Genomic DNA, 21,793 nt, shown 5'->3' on the forward strand with positions numbered 1-21,793 from the left:
AGTTTCTTTTACCTGTCCTGGATTCATGTCCTTCAGACTTAAAGTAGAATATGTTATCTTGGTTCTTCCAAGATTTGGTCAATAAATAAATGTTAGATGCTCTATTCCTAATCTTCAAGACTTCATAGACTATATTCACATTCTCTTTAGCTATGGTTTGTAACTATCAAGGAATCCTAGTGGAAGCTGTTCTATTTTTTAAGCCATTTGAGTTTCTACTTTCTATCTCATCGTGTATCCCCCGTGATATCGTGGACAGAATTGTATATGAGATTGTGGTTTTATACAAGGGAGAAAAATCTCCATATTAGAAGTGTGTTTATATACAGCAAAGGGCTATAATTCTTTAATTCTATAACTTCTTTCCAGTGAGGTGACTATGGGACAAGAACTTTTCTTTCTAGAGGATTCACTGTCTACTGGCAATCATTGGCAATGGGAATTACATTTTCTATTGAGTCTTTAACCAGTGTGTGAGAGGCAAAGAATTGTTCCACGGTATTTTTTCCTAGTAACTTGAAAATGTTGTATTAGCATTCTCTGATTTGTCCTTCAGAGGTTCATTGGGATGGGATGGGAGCTGGGGTAATGAGATGCGGAGTGTTCATATTTTACACATGAAAAAATTGAGGTTAAATAATTTACCCTAGGTTACACTGTAGATGAGTCTAGAAGACAGAAGTAGAAGTCAGACCTCCTGGAACCTATTCCCTGACGGCTGCTATGACTTAGTGAATCTGCTGTCACTAAGGTGTCATGGTTTGTCACGCATAGCTAATTAACAGAAAACGGAAAGGGAATTTTAGTGCCTGAAGGGCTACAAGATCAGCTCCTTTATTTTCAGTTGTTTCATGTTCCCATCAATACGTCCTCAGTGTTTTTTGTTTATTTTCCCAGATAGTGATGGATGAAGGCCAAAAAGTTGGCAGTTCCTTTCAAGGTGATCTGAATCGGGCAGGAAAGGTGAAGGTAAGGCATGATTCGATTTTATTCCATGGCCAAAACCCAGAAAGAGCATAAAAACGATAAAAACCTCACAGGACTCATTTGCTGTCTGTCATACAAATTTGGAGAATTCAGCAGATTTTGTCTATATGCTTTAAAAAAAAAAGTGGTGTTTGATTATCTTAAACTGTCCTTGGTTGGCTGGGTTCTGGATCTTTTTTCCTCAAAGCTTCACAAATGGAAGGGGTGCTTCAATAGAGAAACATGACTCTCATCCCCTTGAACATATACCATTAATTAAGAGAAATGACAATATAACAGATTCTCAAGTTTTAGTACTGAAACCATCATATGGAAGATAAATTTTTGCATCACTTGGAAGTCAAAAAATAACTGTAGTTATGTACTTCCAAGTAATGGAAGCTACAAGCCATGGTCTGGCAGGTAGAGAGTGGGGAAGAAAGACCCAGGCTGTGTTTTGAATTCCAATGATGAGATCTAAATTTATAATTTTATGGTATTTTGTTATGTACATGTTTTAGGTCATAAGCATAAAAGGCATTTTGACATCATGCCTTTACCAGATCTGCCTTGGTGCCAGTGGTGAAATCATTTGTTTATTCACATTCTTTGATATTCACCTGAGATGAATTGGTTCATGTCTGAAGTGTTACCATTTTGTTAATCTAAAATGTCTCATTGTCACCTTGCAGTGGAAAGCAACATTGAAATGCTGCTACTGTCTGTAAAGGTCATTTGCTCTGCTTTTTACCTTTGAAGTAATTTTCAGTTTTATTTGCTCGAAAGAGAGAACACTTGATTTTTTGCCCTGTTCACCTCTCTTGTGATTACCTGGGGCAGGATGATTTTGTCTTGAATGAACCTTCTCCCCTGCTTTCTTTAGTTTCTACTCTCTTTCTGGAGTTTAAAGCACACTGTTATGAGAATAGCCAGACCCACCACCATCATTTGCTTGAGGAGCAAAAGCAATAAAACAACACCAAAAAACAGAAACACTGTTTCAGACTGTCTTGATGGTGGTATATATTCTGGGATAGAATCAGGAACAAAAACTTTTCAAAAACTTCCCAGACTGTTTTTTCCCTTTCAGTATAGAGATCCTACTGTGGTGCCTACGAAATCCAGGCCAACTTCCAGATTGAGTGCTTCTTTCAGATGTCTCTAGGAAAGCACAGTGAACACAAAGATCTCTATCTGGGACTCAAAAGTTAATGAGAAAAGGGGATTCAGTTGCTCACTTGAGTGTTGTGGAAGTGGATTCACTGATTCTTAATTGCATTTTTTTTCTCTAGGTCTAGTTTGCATAAAGATGATGTTAATCCTTTTCTAGGTAGACAACTTCCTTGATTTAGAAGATTTGGACTTGGATGAAGAGATTAAGCCCCAAATGAGTAAGGGTGTGCTTTCTGTTTCCTTTCTACACTGCTTGACCTCTTTCTAGAAACTACAAATAAGACTTTAGACAGCTTTTCTTTTCTTTCTTTCTTTTTTGGGGGGCAATGCTTACCTCTACTTTCCCTGAGACAGGAAAAACTGGAGTCCTGCAGTCTCTTTTTCGATAATAAAGATTTCAGCTGAAAGGTCAAACAAAACTTGTTGAAGGTTGTAACATCTTTGGTCTTAAATGAAGGAAAAGTGTTCTTCCTCCCACCCCCCCCATTTACCATTTGATTGATTTTTGGATAATTGTCTCAGAGTCATTTAAGTCAAACCCTTATTTCTTAGAAGCACCATGTTGTAAATTGAGATTATTTTTGAGTGCTACTTAAAATATCAGTTGATCATAAAAATCATAAAAATTATGAGAATTGATCATAAAATAAACAAAAAGAAAATAAAATCCAAATCTTTGCTTTTATAAATATTTATTAATATGTAAACCGAACAATTAAAACTAAAGATATAGTGTGAATGTTTCTTCTGGGGCTTTCCCTGAGGTTTATGTAGATGAGGCCTGTTCCTTTCTTGGTTGACGTTTCTGTGTAAGCCTAGGTATCCTTTGTTGCTCAAAGGGGCTTTGAAATATGTTCAAAATTTGAGTTACTTGTTTTGAAAACTCTCATTCCTAATTTAATATGCAAGAATATCTCAAAATTAGTTGCATGTTAGGGAAGGGGCAGTTTCCATGGGGGTTTGGTTGTTGGTGTTTGATTGTTGTTTACAGTCCTTAGGTGGTCATAAACAGCGATTATGGTCATTATTGTTGGGGAAGGGGGCTTCTTTATAATCACACAGGAGTTAAAGTGCAGAGTGTAGTTGGTTGGGGGATGGCCACTGTCTGTAAACTGACTGTATAAGCCTCTGCTTTGGCTTCTCTGTTTGCCTGAATTTGAGAGGCTTTGGTAATTGGAAGCAATTAACATTTTTATTCTGCTTCCAAACATCACACTACTCCACAGAAGACACTGTTACTCAAGCACTCTATTAACCAGCAGACTTTGCAGATTTTTTTCAGTACTTGCTTGGTTCAAGGGAGATCAGAGATCTAAGAGAATCAGAAAGGTTCTCTTAACTTTAATGCCTTAGGCATCTCTGAATTTCTTTATTAGAGCAGTTTAGAGGCTCTGATTGGATTAGAAGGGATTGCTGAGGATTCATGAGGAAGCCAGATTTGTGGAGCAAGCACACTGTTTCTGGGTTTTGGGTGCTTTGGGGAAAGGGAACAGATTCCTGGGTCCTGTTCCTAAGAAGGAGTCTAACTCAGAAGGGCTTTTGTGGCATCTAGTGATCTGCATTTTTAACTACTACCCCCAGGGGATTCTGATATAGTTCATCTGTGGATGATACTTGGAGTCTGCTTGTATACCTTTGCAACATAAAATTAATTTCATAGGAGGGCACCAAAGTGCACAGGTTGAACATTTTTGTGATGGTTTACACTTCTTGCTTTCTGCCAGTAATGAGAAGGTCTGTATACTGACATAATCCTACATAGCCAGCGAATCTGATTTTGGTTGTATCAATATTTTAAATTAGTCTTCTTACCTTTTCCATTATTTTCACACTGTTTTCTTTAAACATTTTTTTTTTTTTTTTTTTTTTTTTTGGCTGCATTGGGTCTTTCTCTAGTTGAGGCACGCGGGGGCTACTCTTCGCTGTGGTGCATGTGCTTCTCATTGCGGTGGCTTCCCTTGTTGTGCAGCACGGGCTCTAGGTGCACAGGCTCCAGGAGTTGCAGCACGCAGGCTCAGTAGTCGTGGCACCCAGGCCCGAGAGCACACAGGCTTCAGTAGTTGCAGCGGGCAGGCTCAGTAGTTGTAGCTCACGGGCTCTAGAGTGCAGGCTCAGTAGTTGCAGCTCATGGGCTCTAGAGCGCAGGCTCAGTAGTTGTGGCACACAGGCTTAGTTGCTCCGCAGCGTGTGGGATCTTCCCGGACCAGGGATCAAACCTGTGTCCCCTGCATTGGCAGGTGGATTCTCAACCACTGTACCACCAGGGAAGTCCCTCTTTAACCATCTTTGAAGGTTTTTTTTTTTTTTTACCAGATCTGTTTCTGTTGTTTAAAAAATTGCAAAGAAATGTCTCACTAGTATGATTTTTCTGGAAATCAGATAACAGGTAGTTTTGCATTTGTGTATAAAAGCTTACTGAGGCTGAACCAAGTCTCAGTGGACTTGGATGAGCTAGTCAGGACCTTCCCAGGTGTAAAATAATGTGAAAAGCCAAGGCTAAAAAGCAGGCTAGGCTTCAGTGATCTATTCCAATTACCAAAAAGACCACCAAGCTTCACAATTTTCATAATGCACAATCTGGGTCATTTGAAAGGAAAGAAGATAGAAATAGTTGTGCCAGGGTGGATTTTAGATTGCGTCTGATTTGTATTACACTTCAGGAATGGGAGCAGAAGGTGAATATTTATATCAGACGGGAAACGTGACATTTTAAACAGGCAAGTTGCTTGTATAATTTTGGCAGCTGAGAGGTTTACTGATTAGATTCTGTTATTATTGTTTAAGCAACAGACTTGCCTGGGGCAACGAGGAAGTGAGTTGCGTATTGTTTTTCTACCACTGACTTTATTTGTTCACCTTTTTCATTTTCATAAATATTCTCCAAGATTCAGGCGCTTGTTTCTGTCCTGGTATTTGGCTTATTGTTTTGGCAGCCCAGGTGGAGATAGTTTTTCCAAGCAGACAACTCAGTGCCGTGCTCTTGACCAGTTGTTGGCGGGAACCTTGGCCACAGAGTTTGGTGCCCTGTGTTTATTTGACGTCACATTAACCGTTTTTTCCTCCTTTGAGATAAGATAGTTAACCTGATGGTTAGTTACTGTCATGCTCCGGACTGTTACCCGGAAAGATTATTATTTGGAATAGGTATTAGTTATTATGCTTTGGCCATTGGAGTAGGAAGAATCTTCTGGTCGTCTTTATTTTTTTACTCCCTCAGTTGGCCCGGCGTGTTCTCTGGATGAGTGCAGAAGGTCAAAGAGACTTTTTTGAGGTCTACTTTTCAGAATTCTACTGTCTTATACAAGTTTCTTGACCAGTGGGTATACTTATGCTATGGTTGATTGTGTTGGATGAAAACGGGCAACTGATTCCTGCTCAAAGATTGGCAGCCTTATTTGATTTTCATTTTCAAGCTCTCCAGTACTCCCAGTTCTAATGAAGGCATCATTTTCTCTCTCTCTCCCTCTTATTTTAAAAAATTCTTTCCTTATCTGCAACTTTAAGGCTTTATGTAGCCTATGAATGACCTGGACTCTTATTCAAAGATATTTAACAACTGTGACTGGATCCTGGAATAAAATAAAGAGTAAAACAGATCTGGTTCCTGTCCTTACGGAAATCCATAGTTTAATGGAAGAATCAGACATATCACAAATATGTAATTACATATGCTCTAGATCTCATGAGAGCACATGGCAGGGGAATTTAATTTGTCCATGGATCAGAGAAAGTGCTGAGAGCCTGAGATCTAAAGGATGAGTAATTATTAACTGGGTGAGGGGTGGGTAAGAGAATATAGGAACATCATAAGAACAGTGTGTGTAAAGGTCCTGAGCTAGGAGAAGATGGCATATTTCAGCCAACATAGAGTTTAGGCATTTCATTTACTTTCCACTTGGGACTGTTAAAAATCATTCTTTCATTGCTTAGAAGATCACTAAGAGATCATTGAGAGGGAAAAATCCTTGCTTCGAAATGTTCCTCTATCCCTGTTCCTCCAGTTTTGTTTTTTTTTTAATGTGCAAACTTACCCATCTAATAAATTCAAACTTGAAAGCCATATCAACCACAAAGGCAAATGCTTCCACTCCATTCCTGAGAAGAGAACAGAATTGGGATGATAATTCCACCCTTTCAATAATTCCTCTATTTATTTCTCCCCAAAGGAAAAGGAAGGCATTATCTAATTGGAGAGATTAGGGAAAAAAACTGATGTGTATGGATGAGACATTTTGTTTCTTCTTTTGGGTTCATGCTGTTTGGAAGGTGTATGTCCTCTCTTCTGTGCCTGTGTCACCTTTCTTACAGTAGATACACTTTAAAAGGGGCCCAGGTCTGCCTTACATGGTGGTTTTAAACCTGAGAGATACATTGGAATCACTTGAGGAGCTTAAAAAAAACCCGACAATACCTGGATCCTGCCTTTGGAGATCCTTTCCCAGTAGTCTGGTGTGTGTCCTGGGCATTGGCAGTTTTTAAAGCTTCCCAGGTGACTCTAACGTGCAATTGAAGCTGAGAACCATCTCTAGACAAATGTCTGGAGGTATCACTCTCTGAGCCCCTACTCTAAGGGCTCTAGCGATGTGAAGAGGTTCTCCTTATACCTGGCTGGATTCATGTCATCTATGCAGACTCCCTGTCAGGTGGGATAGTCCAAGGTCTAGACTTGGAAGGAAAGTTTGATAAATAAGAGGCCAAATTGTGACTGCAGGTCAAGCTGTATTTTCAAAGTCAGCTCCATTAGTTATAAAGCTCATATTTTGATCCCCATCTTTTTGACTCCTGTATGGATTTTTCTTTTATTTCTGTATTTAAAGTAGAGGGATATGATTTATTATCACTGTCAAATGCCAGCTCCACCCATGAAGTAACTCTTCCCTGATCTTCCTGACCTTCTCCTTGGATGGGCAGTAATCTTCCTCTGTTTACATTTCAGCTTTTATTTATTTTGCAGTTATTTTTTTTTCTCAAAGTAAGTTTTCATTAATGTGTCTCTTGAAAGTGGCATATGGTTTATTCATATGCATGTACACACACACACATACACACACAAATAAAACTTCATCTTCTAATTGGAGTGTTTAATCCATTTACATTTAATGTAGCTGCTGATATATTTGGCTTTCAATCTCTTTATCTTACTATTTTGTTTTCTACGTGTCCTGCCAGTTATATGTTCTTTTCTTCACTCACTTTTTGCTTATCTTGGATTAATCGAGTATTATCGTATTATTGTTTCATTGCCCCCTATTTTTGCTGGGTAGAGAATTCTAGGTTTGTAATTATTTTTTTTTCAGAATTTGTAAGACGCTATTCTATTCTGTTATGGTGTTAATTTTTCCTCTATTGAAAACTGTCGAAAAACCAAATGTCAATCTGACTGTTGTTGTATGTTGGAAGATAATATGTTTTTTACCTCATTTGACTACTTTTATGATTTTCTCTTTGTTTTTGTTTTTCAGTAATTTCACTATGCCCCGGCATTGTTAACTCTGTATTTGTTCTGCTTGGGGTTTGTAGATTCCTGTAAATGTTAGGAAATTCTCAGTTCTTATGTCTTCAAATATTACCTGTGCCCAGACTTTTCACCATGTCCCACATATCACTTATGCTGTTTCCTGCATTTTTGATCCTTTTTTATTTCCTTTCTTTCTTCAGTCCAAATATTTTCTACTATCTATGTTCTAGTTCAGTAATCCTTTCTTGAATTGTATCAAATATGATGTTAAAGCCATCAATATTTCAGTTATTATAGTTTTCAAGAGGTCTGGAATATCTATTTTTATAGATTTTAGTTCCCTGCCAAAATTCTCCATTTTTGTAATATATTTATTGGAATATATTAATCAATTATTTTAAAGTTCATGTCTCATAATTCCAATAACTGAGATGTCCTGTGAGTCCATTTATATTATTAATTTTCTCTTTTGATCTGGTGTCTTTGTATACCTGGAAATTTTTGTTTGAATGCTGAACATTGTATATAAAATATTATGTATTTTATAATATTACATAATGCTCTGGATGATTATCTTAATCTTGTTTTAGAAAAGCTTCTCTTCAACATTTTGCTAGCAGTTAGAGTAGTCATAGGTCATCTTAATCCAATATGGGATTGAGCTGATTTGGTGACTGGGTTTCAGGCTTTATGAGGGCTGCTCTACTTCTAGTTCTTGCTTACTGCTAGGGTGTAGCCCTTCAAGGTAAATCACAACCCCTCCTTCTTGGACACCCCGAACTCTATTTTTTATCTTCACAGCACTGTGAACCTGTTGGTAGTTCTGCTAAGCTTCTCAGCCTCTTAGCCTATTTCTTCTTCACTTCTTGGTTTTTCAGCCTCTGCTTACAAATCAGTAAATGCCATAAGTTGAAAAACAGCTTAGACTCTTAGACTCACTTTCACTACTTTCCTTCTCTCCAGGATCTTGGCCTCTCAAGTTCTGGGCTTCCCTGGTAGCTCTCTAATGCCTTTAAGTAGTTGATTTTTTTATCATGTATTCAGCTTTTCTAATGTTCTTGGTGGGAGGGTCAGATTCATATTAAATGTGGTCTGGGAGCTCCTTGGAAAACCCCAAGGTCTGAAGGTCAAATAAGTTGACGTTTGCACTGATGTTGCAAAAGCAATGATGGGTAAAGATGCTAGTAACTTAGTGTGAATCAAGGTAGAAGCACCAAACTATACTAGTAGTCACTGTAATCTTCACTGTCCTGAATTTGTAGTTAAAACAAATGCCAGTGTCCATTGCAAATGTCCTTGATGAAGTGGTAAAAATTATTAATTTTATTAAACCTTGATGCTTGAGTATACCTCTTCTGCTGCATACTGAAATACAACAGTTGTATTTCACATATACATGAAATACATGAAAATTTTTTCATGGAAAAAATGAAAAACACTTTTTCCTGAAAAAACACTTGTGCAATTGAGTGGTGTGCTGAACTTGTTTCGTTTTGTTTTGTTTTTTCTTTCATGGATCAACGTTTTTACTTGAAAGAATGACTGACAAAGTATAGTTCTCAAAAAGGAATGAAGTGAGCCCATCTCTACAAGACAACAGCTGACAGTATTCATTGCCAATGATAAAATTGGCAATGGATCAAGTGAAAATTGGATTTTTGGAAAACTTATATCCAGTACTGTGAGCTTGACAGCTTCCCAATATTTAAAGCCTTTTCTGATAAAATTGGTAATGTTAACTAATGTGATTTTTATATTGCATAATGAAATATGTCAACATTTGAAAGATCTGCATAACACAGTGAACCACCATTTTCCAAATAACCAATATATGATGACAAAATCATGCACAGGAGCGCAATTCATTCAACATGTAAGATAGACCAATGGATTTTAACATAAGAGTATGAAAAATTTACTGAAAGGGTTTCATATTGCACAATGAAATTATTTTTAAAACCTTTATCATTTGTCAATATCTAGTTTGTATCAAAGAATAATATCCCCAGTTATATAAAAGGAGTATTAAAATAGTCCTCCCCTTTCCAGCTACATATCTGTGTGAGACTGGAGTTTCTTCATTTTCATCAACTGAAACAGCATATTCCAAAAATTCAATGCAGAGGCAAATATAGAATCCAGCTTTCTTCTATTTAAGACAGACATTTAAAAGATTCAGATAATGTAAAACAATGCTTCTCTTCTGTTTTCTTTGTTTTTGGAAAAGAGGTTTTTTAAATAAAAATATTTATTTTAATATATGATAGTATTATTTTAATGATTCAATAATCAAATATTTGAAAATTTGTATTTTAATGATTCAATAAGCAAATATTTGAAATTTTAATTTCTAATATGGTAAATATTGATAGATATAACTCCCATAAACAAAAGCTCTTTGGGGTCTTTAAAAAATTTTAAGAACAAGAACCACTGATATAAACTATCATAGCTGGAAGCTATGTGCAGAGGAGGCCTGAGTGCATATCTTATCTGTATCCTTTTTGGTCTTGAGGAACACCTGAAATTTCAGGAAAGTTTGGCCATTTCTACATGGCAACAAAGGAATGGATTGGTTAATTTTTATAAATATGACAGGCAGACTAAATATTATTATTGTCTAGATTATCAGATGTCAGATAGATGGCTTACTTTTTAATGTTGTATTAAATTACATGATTATAACCTTTGACTTGCTGGTCATTGGCTAAATACAGAAAGACAAATGGCACAAACACATAGTTTATAAACGTTGGACATTCTTGTCATGTAGTTGAGAAAGAGGTTGAAATGCTTTCAACCAGGCTTGCCATCCAACATCAAGATTCGTGTTTGAGAGTTGCCTTAACTCTACAAAGCACATCAGTCAAGATGGTGGTATTTAGCTAAGAAGGAAACTAATTGTTGTAGAAACAATAAGGTCAGATGAAGTGTCTTAAAGATAAGATTTCAGTTGGGAAAGCTTTGCAGAGAACTTCAGAAATTCCATTCCCCACCATCAATGAATATAATCATTTTCCCCCTGAGAGAATGAATATATAAGTAACCCATCAGTGATTGTAAAATGGCTAAAAGATAAGGTATCTTTCTTTATGACTTGTGTCTTATCAGACTATTCGTGTCCATATTGATTTCACTCTTCTATGAATCTGTCCTATTTAGAGTTAAAGCAGTTCAATTCTTGTGTTGATTATTCTCTGATTTTATGTATAAAAATCCTACTCCTGTAAAAAAAATTTAGTTTTTGAGGGAAAGGACTGTACATATTTTGCATGATTCACAATGTCCTGTGCATAGGTAGACTCTTCATACTTGCTGTTCAGTTTAAAAGTTGAGATGCAGGAAATTAATTTCCTTTCTGCAAGTATGTGCTGAGAATTTACTACATGTAAGGTGTCGTGTTAGGCTCCAACAGCTATGCGTTTGTGCATTTTACTATTACACTGGAGAAACAAATGACAGGAATGGGAAATGCAGTGGATACTGAGTCATATTGTTTTGAAAGAATTGTAACCATGGCAGTGGAATTCTTATGAAAGAAACCATTTTTGTTGAAAACCCTCCCTTCTTCGCAAACACATGAGGGATGTGAAGAGTTTCAGCAAAGGAATTGCAGAGTTGTCCCTCCTGGTGCACAGTACTGTCCATCAGATTTTAAATAGCTCTGAAAGCAGAATTGATTTTGATTTCACATTCAAAGGAATGTTTGCACTGGCAGCCAATGGGTATGGTAGATATTGGTTTTCGCATTAAGAGGCTTGAACCTTTCTTTTCTTGCCTCTCTTGTTGGCAGGCCCCTAACCAGTGAGGGAGATTAGCTTTGGACTCATAACGGGATACCTTAGAAAGCCAGTTTTTCCACCAACCTTATTGAATTTAAAAATATTACTTCTCTGGGACTTCCCTGGTGGCGCAGTGGTTAAGAATCCGCCTGCCAGTGCAGGGGACACGGGTTCGATCCCTGGTCCGGGAAGATCTCACATGCCGCGGGGCAACTAAGCCCGTGCGCCACAACTACTGAGCCCACGTGCTGCAATTACTGAAGCCCATGCTCCTAGAGCCTGTGCTCCACAACAGGAGAAGCCACCACAATGAGAAGCCCGCGCACCACAATGAAGAGTAGCCCCCGCTCCCCGCAATTAGAGAAAGCCCGCACACAGCAACGAAGGCCCAACGCAGCCAAAATAAATAAATAAATTTTAAAAAAATTTAAAAAAGAAATATATATTAAAAAATATTACTTCTGGTTATAAAATTGTAAAATGCCCTGAACGCTTACTAATCATGCTAATGTGCTATCGTAGTGACATTTCTTGGCCCTGAGTTTGGAGGTACAATCTGATAGATTTTAAATAATATATGTGATGAAAATGCTTACTTAAAAGTAAGTTCATGATGTGACATCATGAGCTAGGAGCACGGGCTCCGCAGACAGACTGCAGCTGTGGCACCTTGAGTGAGGTGACTGGGGTGACTCTCAGTGTTAGAGCTCATTGCCTGTAAAACAGGAAATAATAGAGTTGTTGAGAGGATTGGCTGAGTTAATGCATGTAAAATGCCAGCTATTATTATTGTTCTTATTTCTCCTAATTAATCAGGTCATATTCTATGATTTCAATAATTAATCATAGTAGAAGTTCCTTCTTCACCATCCCCCTGCCCACGTGCTCAGTTTCTAGGCTGTTTGCCATGTTCTCTGTTGCTGAAGTCTTAAGAATTTTGTAATCATGTCTTTTGTGAAGGTGATAGCTGTAGTGGTGAGAGATGTATTTCAAATAAGTTTCAGTTTTTGAATATCAATACCTGCTCAGTTATCTCCCGATACATGCTGCCCTTGGCAACAACCAAGGCATGACTGTTGTTAATTAATCACTTCCACTGAGAACTTAATTAGTGTCTTAATTAGGATCATCATTGAATAGCAGGCGGCAGCATCTTGTGCCAGCTGCAAGTTATTGGTTGCAGCCCTTCTGGTCCTGCGAAAACTTAGACGGAGGAGGGATCCTGTTGTGCTTCTGTTTGTTTTTCTGTCTTCAGAGAAAGCTGCGGAAGGTCATCAGTTGTCTGTGATGCATCCATGTTCTGTCACACGTGCAAAAATAAGGAAACACATCCACTTCTAATGGATCGATCAGAAAACCAAGATTGGCTTTTGAATTCTTGTGATTGTGCTAAACAAGCCGGAAACACGTTGTTGTTGTTGTTTGCATGCGTTGAGAAGTAGGCCATGCATTCTGAGTATGACAGAGTATTTCATTTTTCTGCTGGGAGTTAAAGTTCCTTCCTTCTGGCATCATTGTTTTTTAATATGTTTTTTTGAAATATTGCCGTATTGTTACAGGATGAAATCAGCACTCCATTTTCTTTCTCTTCACCCCCTCAGGAAAATATGGCAAAATGAGGCAAAAGTAGCATCTTTTTGACTTATTTTCCTGTAGAAGTAGAAATTGGGTTGAGGGTGAGAGGCGTGATCAAGTTATTCCTAAAACAACATTTCTCCCAGACCTTTTGGATGGATTGTAACATTGCAACTATAAAATAAAAACTCGTGCACTGACGACTTCTATTTTATAGAAAGGAGAATCCCTTGAGTCAAGTTCCCAAGTGAGGACAGGCATTGTGAAATAGACCTGCTTTACTTGAGCATATTCGCTCATTTTTTTGACTATCATAGACTTTTAGATGATTTAGGTCAATTGTGGACTTGGTGAAGGGATCAAGTGAAATATTTTGTATTCGACAGATTTGCTGCTGCTTCCAGGAGAGGTGGAGCAGGACATGAGCATGAGTGTTCCTTCTTACATTCCTTCTGTGGCTCAGCCTCTTACCTCTGGAGTGAAGCCAAGGCCCACTGGAAAAGGAGCAGACAAACAAAGGGAAGAGGTACTCCACAGGGAATTCAATCCTCTTGAAATTGCCTTGATTTTGTAACTAGTCCTTTCAGAGAAATGCCACTATACCCGTGTGCTTCTGTATTTTTCTGAGATTTGGGAAGATTTACAATTCAGGTTGCTTAATTGGGTCCCTCTCACTGCCATCTCTCTCTAATGTGTATAATCCCTTTTAAACACACAGAGCGAGCAATTATGTTTTTACGTGGAAACTATGTTTGTGTCATGATGTTCGCCATGCTACAGGGACAGCGCTACTTGGGGACTCCGCAAGAGAAAGGATGGAAAGTTTTATTATCTCTTTGAGTCTGCACTGGCCACTTTTCTTTTTATTATTGTTTCCAAGGTCCTAAAAACATTTTGTATTAGTTAAGGTAAGGCCAGGCTGCTATAGTAGGGAATCCCAACAATAAATCAGTGGCTGAAAGGAAATAGAAGTTTATTTCTCTAATGTCTCATTTCAGTCTGTAGAGAGCCTTTAAAGTGAAAAGTGGTTCTGTTCCCTGGGGTCACCAGGGCCCAGGTTCCTTCTCTCTGGATCTCCACTGCACCTCAGGACATTGTCCTCATGTGCATATTCCAAGTCAGGTCACCGTCCTACCTGGAGGGGCAAGGGATGAGAGCATGGGGGCAGCAGGTTCCCCCAAGGCTTAGGACTCAGGGCTCTTCATCTCTGCTCACATTCCACTGGCAACCACTTAGTCGCATGTTCCTATCTGGTCACTGGGGAGGCTGGGAAATGTCATCTAGACATGTGCTTCACCAGCACAGGAGAATGGAATCTGCCACATGTTAACGCTCCCAAATGCACAAGTTGAAAGCCATCTTTCACCATCATTTGCAACTCATCTACATATACTTAACAAACATGCACCAACCAAGGCTGCAGATGGTGCTGGGTAGTGACCTTTATCACCTTTATTACTCTAGCATAAAAGGGGATCGGGCACAAGAAGTTGTTAAGGGCTCTTTATTATTGCTTCCTAATAAAAGCACTAGGGTGTTTCATGATTATTTAGTTGTTTGGGTACTAGTCTTGTCACTTGACGATATTCTGTTACGGAAGCAGTCATTCAATCAGAAGTAATCCAAAAATTTCAATTTTAAATTGCCCTTTTCTCATAGAACTTTTGTTCACTGACATCACAGAAGTCTATCTAGGATGCTTGCAGACTTATATTAAACCCCAAATTGTTTACCAGATAAACTTGCGGAGATAGGCACCTTTCAATGTGCTTTTTGAATTATAGATTGCTTTCTCTGAGTATTAAGAAACTATAATTGCAAGGTGATTTCTAGCAGGAATCAGTTTCTTTTAAAGACTTGTTCATGTTCTTGACTTCAGTTGTGACCATACAAATTATTGGACCAGCCAGTGGTCAATGGCACCTAGTGCCATTATAGAAATTGTTACAAAATGGTTTTAGTTGATGGGTTAAAAAAAAAAAAAGGAATGATTTGTGGAATCAATCATATAGCCAGTAAAATGCTAGTTAAAACCCTGTGTATGGTTGTATCTTTAAAAGGAGTATAAATTTCTTCCCAGAGAATGTGAAAATTTTTAAATGTTCGAATCAAAATGATATGAACAATTTTTGTGTTGGCAAAAATGAGACATAGATGAATAATTTGCTGCTTTTTAAATATCCGGAGTAATATTTTGGGTGGGATTTTAATTTCTAACCACTATTTGTTAGAGAAATGTTTCAGAACTGTCTAGAATCACAATACCACACCAACTCTGCCTTGGTTTAATAGTATTGATATTATTTTAAAATACCCAAAGCAGGTAAAAGAACATAATCACCAATTTCCAGCATATGTCCTGTAAGGACCTACCAATGGGCTATTTTGGATGAGAGATGGTAGTTGCTTTCTGTGATGTCAATCTCAAAAGATGAAATTTACCCTGGATGTCCTGACTTCCTCTTAATTGCCTAATGAGAATCCGTAACTTCCTGAAATGGACTGGACCCATTTAATTTTTTTCCTCATTTTATCACTGCTTTTATACATGTGCATTTCCTTCTTACAGTCAAACATTTTTCAAGAGCCTTCCACTTTCCCTTTGTGAATAACTTCTTGCCGTAGTTACTCTATTTTGATGAATTCTGGAAGTTTTGAACAGCTTTACTGAACAAAAAGAATTCACATTAAGAAGATGAAAAATTGAGTTCTTGTCCTACTTCCCAAGATATACAAGAGGTCATTGAAGAAACTTTTGTAGTATTTTAATGGGAGATTGCCTGTTTTTCCAATTCAAAATGGGACTCTATAAACTTTTTCACCTGTATAGACAGTTTATTTACCATATTACTGTGTAAGATAACCTACAGCTAAATGCTGCTATTATTGATTTGAGCATTAGTTCTATTTACTTTAATTTGCCTACATGGTACTTTGAATGAAGATGATTCCTTCTGTAATAGTGTCCCTCTTAGAATAAATCACGTGGGCAATTTTAAGAAAACTAGCAATTTTCTAATAGTGTACAAATTCTATTCCCTGAGAGGCTACGAAAAGATTGCAGTTAGATTTGAAATTAGACACCTGAAATCCACATGTTTCTCTCAGCTCCTTAGGCAAAAATAACAAGTTAATAACTTAATTCACAGTTGTTTCTGTTTAGTAGCAGGGGATTTGGTGTTCCATTGCACGAATTCTGCTCTTTGAAATAAGTCAGAAGTTCAGTTTGCAATCTAAAAAACTTGGAGCCTTATATCTTAGAACCTCAAAATGAACCTAACTTGAAAGAAGAGAATTCCCAAAGTGTGCCACAGTAGCCAACAGCTGAAATGCATAAATAGAACTGCAGCTTTACAGTATTTGAAAAGCTGTCATTTTGAAGATCACAGTGATGTGTTCTGAACTGCAGTGTACATCAGGGTTCACTTTGAATTACATATATGCCCCTCATCTTAGAAGACCCTACATTCACTTGTGTGTGTCTCTATAAGGTTACTTAATTAAAATGCAAAAAAGTCAGAACTAGTGCCGAGTTCAGTGCTTTGCATATAGGAGACATGCAATAAGTATTGAATGAACAAATAATCAGGAAACTTTTCCTTGCTACTGGGAGTGATTTTCTGGTATAATAAGATGGTTAGGGTCATTGTCTCTTTCCTTCTCTATTGGTTCATTGCCCTCAATGTGTAAACATGTTTAAGTCTCTCCCATCCTTAACAAAATGAAAGAAAACTAAAGAAAAAACAACCTTCCCTTTACCTTGGACCCCTCTTGGCTATTGTCTGCTCTTTTTTCTCCCTTTTCATACAGACTTCAGAAACCAACAGACTCGACTCCTCTAATTGACCCTGCTTCCTTTCCCCTCACTCCTCATTCAGTTCATTGCAAAATGCCCTTGGTCTAATCACCTGCCTGGACATATTCAGAATAAAGGTACTTAATCATTGCCAATCATCCCAATGGACACTTTTCAGTCTTTATTTTAATGGGACTCTCTACTGTGTTTTTTACCATTGATTTTCCCTGACACTCATGGTCTACTGGTTCTCTCTTCCCAGCTCTTCTCAGATTCTTTGTGTATTTCTCTGAGTGTTCTTCCCCTGCCTCCTTTGGGGGTTTTCCCTCCATGCTTCCCTTAGGAGTTGGTGCTCCTCAGGGTTCCATGCTAAACCTACAGCTCTTCCCACTTGCATACTTGGATCTGTTTTCATCTATAGGTTACTACCTTTTGGGCTTATGTCTCCAAATCTGTATCTCCAGCTTCAGACCTTTTGCTGAGCTTCAGGTTTGTGGGTTCAATTGCCTGTTGACAATTCTATCTGGATTCCTTGAGGTACATTCAAATCAACATGTTAAAAACTGAGCTTATCTTTACCCGCTTCTCTTCCTGCGTTCTTGCTCTTCTTCCCTTCCTATATCCAAATCAGTCATCAAGTGCTGTTAATTTTACTTTCTGATATTTTAAAATATCTGCTCTCAATGCCCTGTTCTCATTATCTTGTCTGGACTGCTTCACAGTCCCCTGACTAGTCTCCCGACTCCCAATCTACCCTCTGTTCAGTCTTCAGCGTGATCTATCTTGATGTACCCTCCAAGAGGGCAGGGTCTCCTTCTGTTCTCTGCACACCTGTGTCTCATTGTAGGTGCTCAGTTAACATTTGAATGAAGGAAGAAATTTATTCGAAATGCACAGATACCAAGTGTCTACCTGCTTTCAAAAAATCCTTCAGCGACTTTTCATCATCTCTGGGAAAAATAGCTTATAAGACCTGTCATGATCTGGCATCATCTTCATCTCTTGCCATTCTCTACCTGACATTTTCTGCTCCAACAACACTGAATTACTCGCAGATACACACGTGTGAAATTCTCTGTGTTTCTGACTTGGCCTGTTCATGAGACCTGCTTTTGTCTGCAAAGCTCGTCTTCCCTCAACCTTGTTAAATAATATTACCCTTGAAGATTCTGCTTAGATAGCACCTCTTCCAGAAAGCCTCCTCTGAATGCTTCCTAATGCCTTCCAACCTGGGCTGGGTTAGTTGTTCCTTCTCTGTTCCTGTCACCTTCTAACTATACCATGTGTACTTTCTGCATTTTACTATAATGATCTGTTGATGTGTCTATCTCATTTCTCTGTGATTTCATACAAGTCTGCATCTTTGTATCCTCAGCACCTACACAGTGCCTAGATTTTAATAAACATTTGTGGAAAGAATGGAATATATCTGAATGATTTCAGGAGACTATTCCTCTGACATTTTGATCCAGAGATGTACTGGCCACCTTGCAGTATAGAGAGACAGTGATACCCCCAAAATGTTTTAAAAGGTCTTGAGTATCATATTTTGGCATTGCAGATATGAAATTATTATTCTTCTTGGTTTCTTGCTTTTATATTTCAGCATTTAACTGATTGCCTAAGGAATTAATCTATCAAAGATAGCTGCTGTTAATAACTCAGTTTCTAAGTGAAGACATTTATAAGTATATTTTTATATTTTCAAGTGTATTGTAAATGAATAATTCTTGTGTTTGCCTCATATATTTATTGGCTAGCTAGAAACTTATTCCTTGTTGCTGTTTCGGTTAATAACAAATGACTGATGAAGGAAATCATGCTCCACAATAGAGAAAAATTTAAGTGTATGAAAAAGAACTTAAAGGAAAATAAAAACTTTTCACTTAAGGATAAATTTCTATATCTCTAGTTCCATACTGTTGGATATTATGGCCGAAAGGTATATGGGGACCCTGGGTAAGGGAGAGGAGTAAGAAGGTGGTGGGTTGGACCCTATCTGGGAGAAAGGACTAACTTGGTCACGGGAGTCAGCCCTCGTCAGAGAGTCTGGAAGTTCAACATACAAGCCTTAGTCTGTCTGGGTTGCTGATAAAAGGTGGGTCCTGAGTGGGGTGATGAGTGGGGAGGTGAGTAGGATTTTCTGGAGAGTGGCCATACTCAGTTGAGAGTAAGTTAAGCTTCAGCACTTAACCCTCTGTGCTTCTTTAGACCTTTCTGCATCCCTCTGTTGGGGAGCATGGAACATGATAATGAAATCACTCATTTACTTCCGTCTTCTCCCTGAAGTTATAAAACCTTGTGGGCACAGATTTTGCTTCTCTTCATCCTTGTGTTCCCAGTATCTAATTCACATTAAGTGCTCAGTGAGTGTTTACGGAGTGAACACGTAGAGGGCAGGGAGGTGGGCATGTGAGGGTTGCTCGGGCTGTGTGAGGGAGCGAGGAGGATGGTATGGTCTCGCTGGGATTTTAGCTCAGCAAAGGGATTTGTCTAATTTGAACCCGCTTTCCAGCCTCAGAGGGAGGGGTGAAGGCAAAGTGACTGCATCTAGTGAGAGTGGTTAGTAAGGTCTAGGCAGGTTTTAGAGGCCTCAGGATAAGGTTCAAAGTCCTAGTGCAATGGGCAGCCTGAAACTTGGTGGACATGTGGATGGCAGGTCTTCAACCAGGTGTCCGTGGGCAGCAAAAATCCCTTCAGACAGAAGCACTGGCAGAGAGGGGGCTCTTTCTCGTCCTCTGCCAGGACCAGGCCTGCAAACCTCAGCGCTTACTGCTGGATAGAGTTAGAGACGGCAAGGATGCTTCTATTCAGGAAATGAGCATACTGTGTCCTTGTGTATGTGTTTCTTCATTTGAGCTGGTCTTAGCCATATTACCCCACTGTCACTTTGTGGTGACGATAAATTTAATTTTCAGAAAGTGACCTAAATGGACAGATTAGCCACTCGGCAGACTGATTTGCTTCCAGGGTACAGCTGCTCTTTTAAAGATAGTCACGGTATTATGTGGATCCTCGAGTGCATTTTTTTATGATAGGCTGTGAGAATTTTTTAGCTTATTTAGAAAATATCTTTTCTCCCAAAGAGCTATGACTTGGCTTAGTGAAAACTTCAAGGTCGATCTTTGCTGGTGTTTTTTGTTGCGACGGTGAAGCTTTATCTACAGGTCACCCGGGATTCAAATCTTGCTTCTCTTCCTTACTAACTGTGTAGCCTTGGTAAGTTACTTAACCTTTCAGAGCTTTGTAAGATGGGTCGTTTGAAGATTACTGCTAATGCCTGCACAGTTCCTAGTACTGGGGCTGGCGCATGGTGGGGACTCACTCAGTGGCAGCTCCCATCATTACCTTTGTCAGGAAAGCACACAGACACTTTCTAACAAAGAGGAAGTGAGCAAGTCTCTGAAATTTGTTCTCGTGCTGGTTTTACTGAGAAAGGATGATAGATGGCTGGGTGTTTGCTATTAGCACTGCACACCCAACTACAAGATGCAACTTGCTAAACAGATAGGAGATATCTACTTTTCATGTTTTGGGGTGGGTTTTTTTTTTTTGTTTTGCACCTTTGGTAACAGTACACAGTTGCTGAGCTAGATGCTCCATTTTCAAGAACATTGCAAAAGCCACTAAACGAGATCATTTTCCATGCAAGAATATTGAAAGCTGATTATAGCTTCAGGGCATTTTTTTCATTCTTGCATAGGCCATCCTTTTCAATTATTTCAGCATCACCATACATAATAGAGAGCTACATAGAGGTGCTGGGTGATTTCATTGTATCACACAGCATTTGCTTTTGGAGAGGCCTTTTAAGGGGTGATACAGTGAGATTTAAGGCATTAAATCTCTTGTTTATTGGAAAATGTGCTTTTTTTAATCTACCTTCCTTTAGGAAGTCTTTAAAATTCACAGATTATGAATAAGTAGATACAAAATTATTACATCTCTTTGCAGCTACTCTGAGTTGCAGATAAATTCTGTAATATTTTAAAAATTCTTGGTAGGAAGAAAGGATCCTGGACTTTTTAATTTAGAGTGCTACTATGTATTTTAATTCCTGCTGTTATTGGCCCAAGTCTTATCTGAAGAAGTAAGTATATTAAGCATAGAGTATTTTTATCTTTGAAAATGATGTTTTATTGCTACAAGTCTTTTTTAGTAAATGGTAAAAGTGTCCTTAAGGTTGACCAAAATCTTAAGGTATATTTTCTCACATTTGAATATAACTCTTAGTTTTTCCATATGCCTGTAGCCCTGACACTACAAATGGTGAAAATGTAATGAATGTGTACAAGAGAGACTTTCTGATTCTTGCCGTGGGCAGAATTAGTTAATGATGTTCATTCAGATGCAGGATGGTACAAATGGGGCATATTAAGAGGCTTAAATTAGGTCAAATTGAATAATTGAATTTATTCCTTTACTTAAAAACAGCTTAATCAGCTCAGAGTGCTGAAGTCTAAAAAAAGTTTAAATATTAATAGAGAGTTTATGTTTTCAACTTTATCTTCATTTACAATGATTATATGTTATTTTCCTCGTTTGTTACCTTTTATAGATAGTTGGAGATGAAGTTCGGCCCTTCTCACTTGATGAAGAATTTGATTATGACGCTGTGATGCTGACCCCCAAGTTCACTCCTGCAGAGATAGATGCCATCAAAGAGCTATGCAAGCAAAAGAGCAAGAGCACAGACTTAGAGAAACCCCGTGACTGATCCACCAAGACATCTTCGTGTTTATTTTTATTTTGTTCTTATTCGAGCAACATTAGAATAAAATATATACCTACTATAATCCCTTTTGTGGAAATTTGTGTGTGCGTTGATTTATCAGAGTTATTTGTCAGTAGGGAGATGAGACTAAAAAGACCAAAGAGCCCTCTACCCTTACAGAGTTCTCTTCTGTCACTTGGCTGCATCCATGGCTGGTCGGGGGAGATGGAGGTGGCAAACGGGGACAGGAAGCAACGCCTACAGAAGGGTCCATCTGATGAGAGCGCGGAAACTAGGTAATGTGGGGTGTTGTCACAAAGCCTGGAAAT

The 21,793-nt window shown here is 38.3% G+C and overlaps 1 protein-coding gene across 5 annotated transcripts in view; it reads left to right on the plus strand.

The window, feature by feature from the left end:
* IFTAP (intraflagellar transport associated protein) overlaps positions 1–21,546 on the plus strand; it is a 58,189-nt gene extending 36,643 nt beyond the window's left edge. For 4 of the 5 annotated variants that reach the window (XM_082410578.1, XM_082410582.1, XM_082410580.1 and 1 more), the window contains 4 exons: positions 898–969; positions 2,297–2,363; positions 13,341–13,480; positions 21,309–21,546. In XM_082410578.1, the coding sequence (XP_082266704.1) occupies positions 898–969; positions 2,297–2,363; positions 13,341–13,480; positions 21,309–21,467 (438 nt within the window). In that variant the 3' untranslated portion in view covers positions 21,468–21,546. The remainder of the gene's footprint in view (positions 1–897; positions 970–2,296; positions 2,364–13,340; positions 13,481–21,308) is intronic. The other variant, XM_082410579.1, reaches the window with a different exon arrangement.
* Positions 21,547–21,793: the final 247 nt, after the last annotated feature.

Source organism: Balaenoptera physalus (assembly GCF_965194825.1).
Source record: "Balaenoptera physalus genome assembly, chromosome: 10".
Classification (NCBI taxonomy): Eukaryota; Metazoa; Chordata; class Mammalia; order Artiodactyla; family Balaenopteridae; genus Balaenoptera; species Balaenoptera physalus.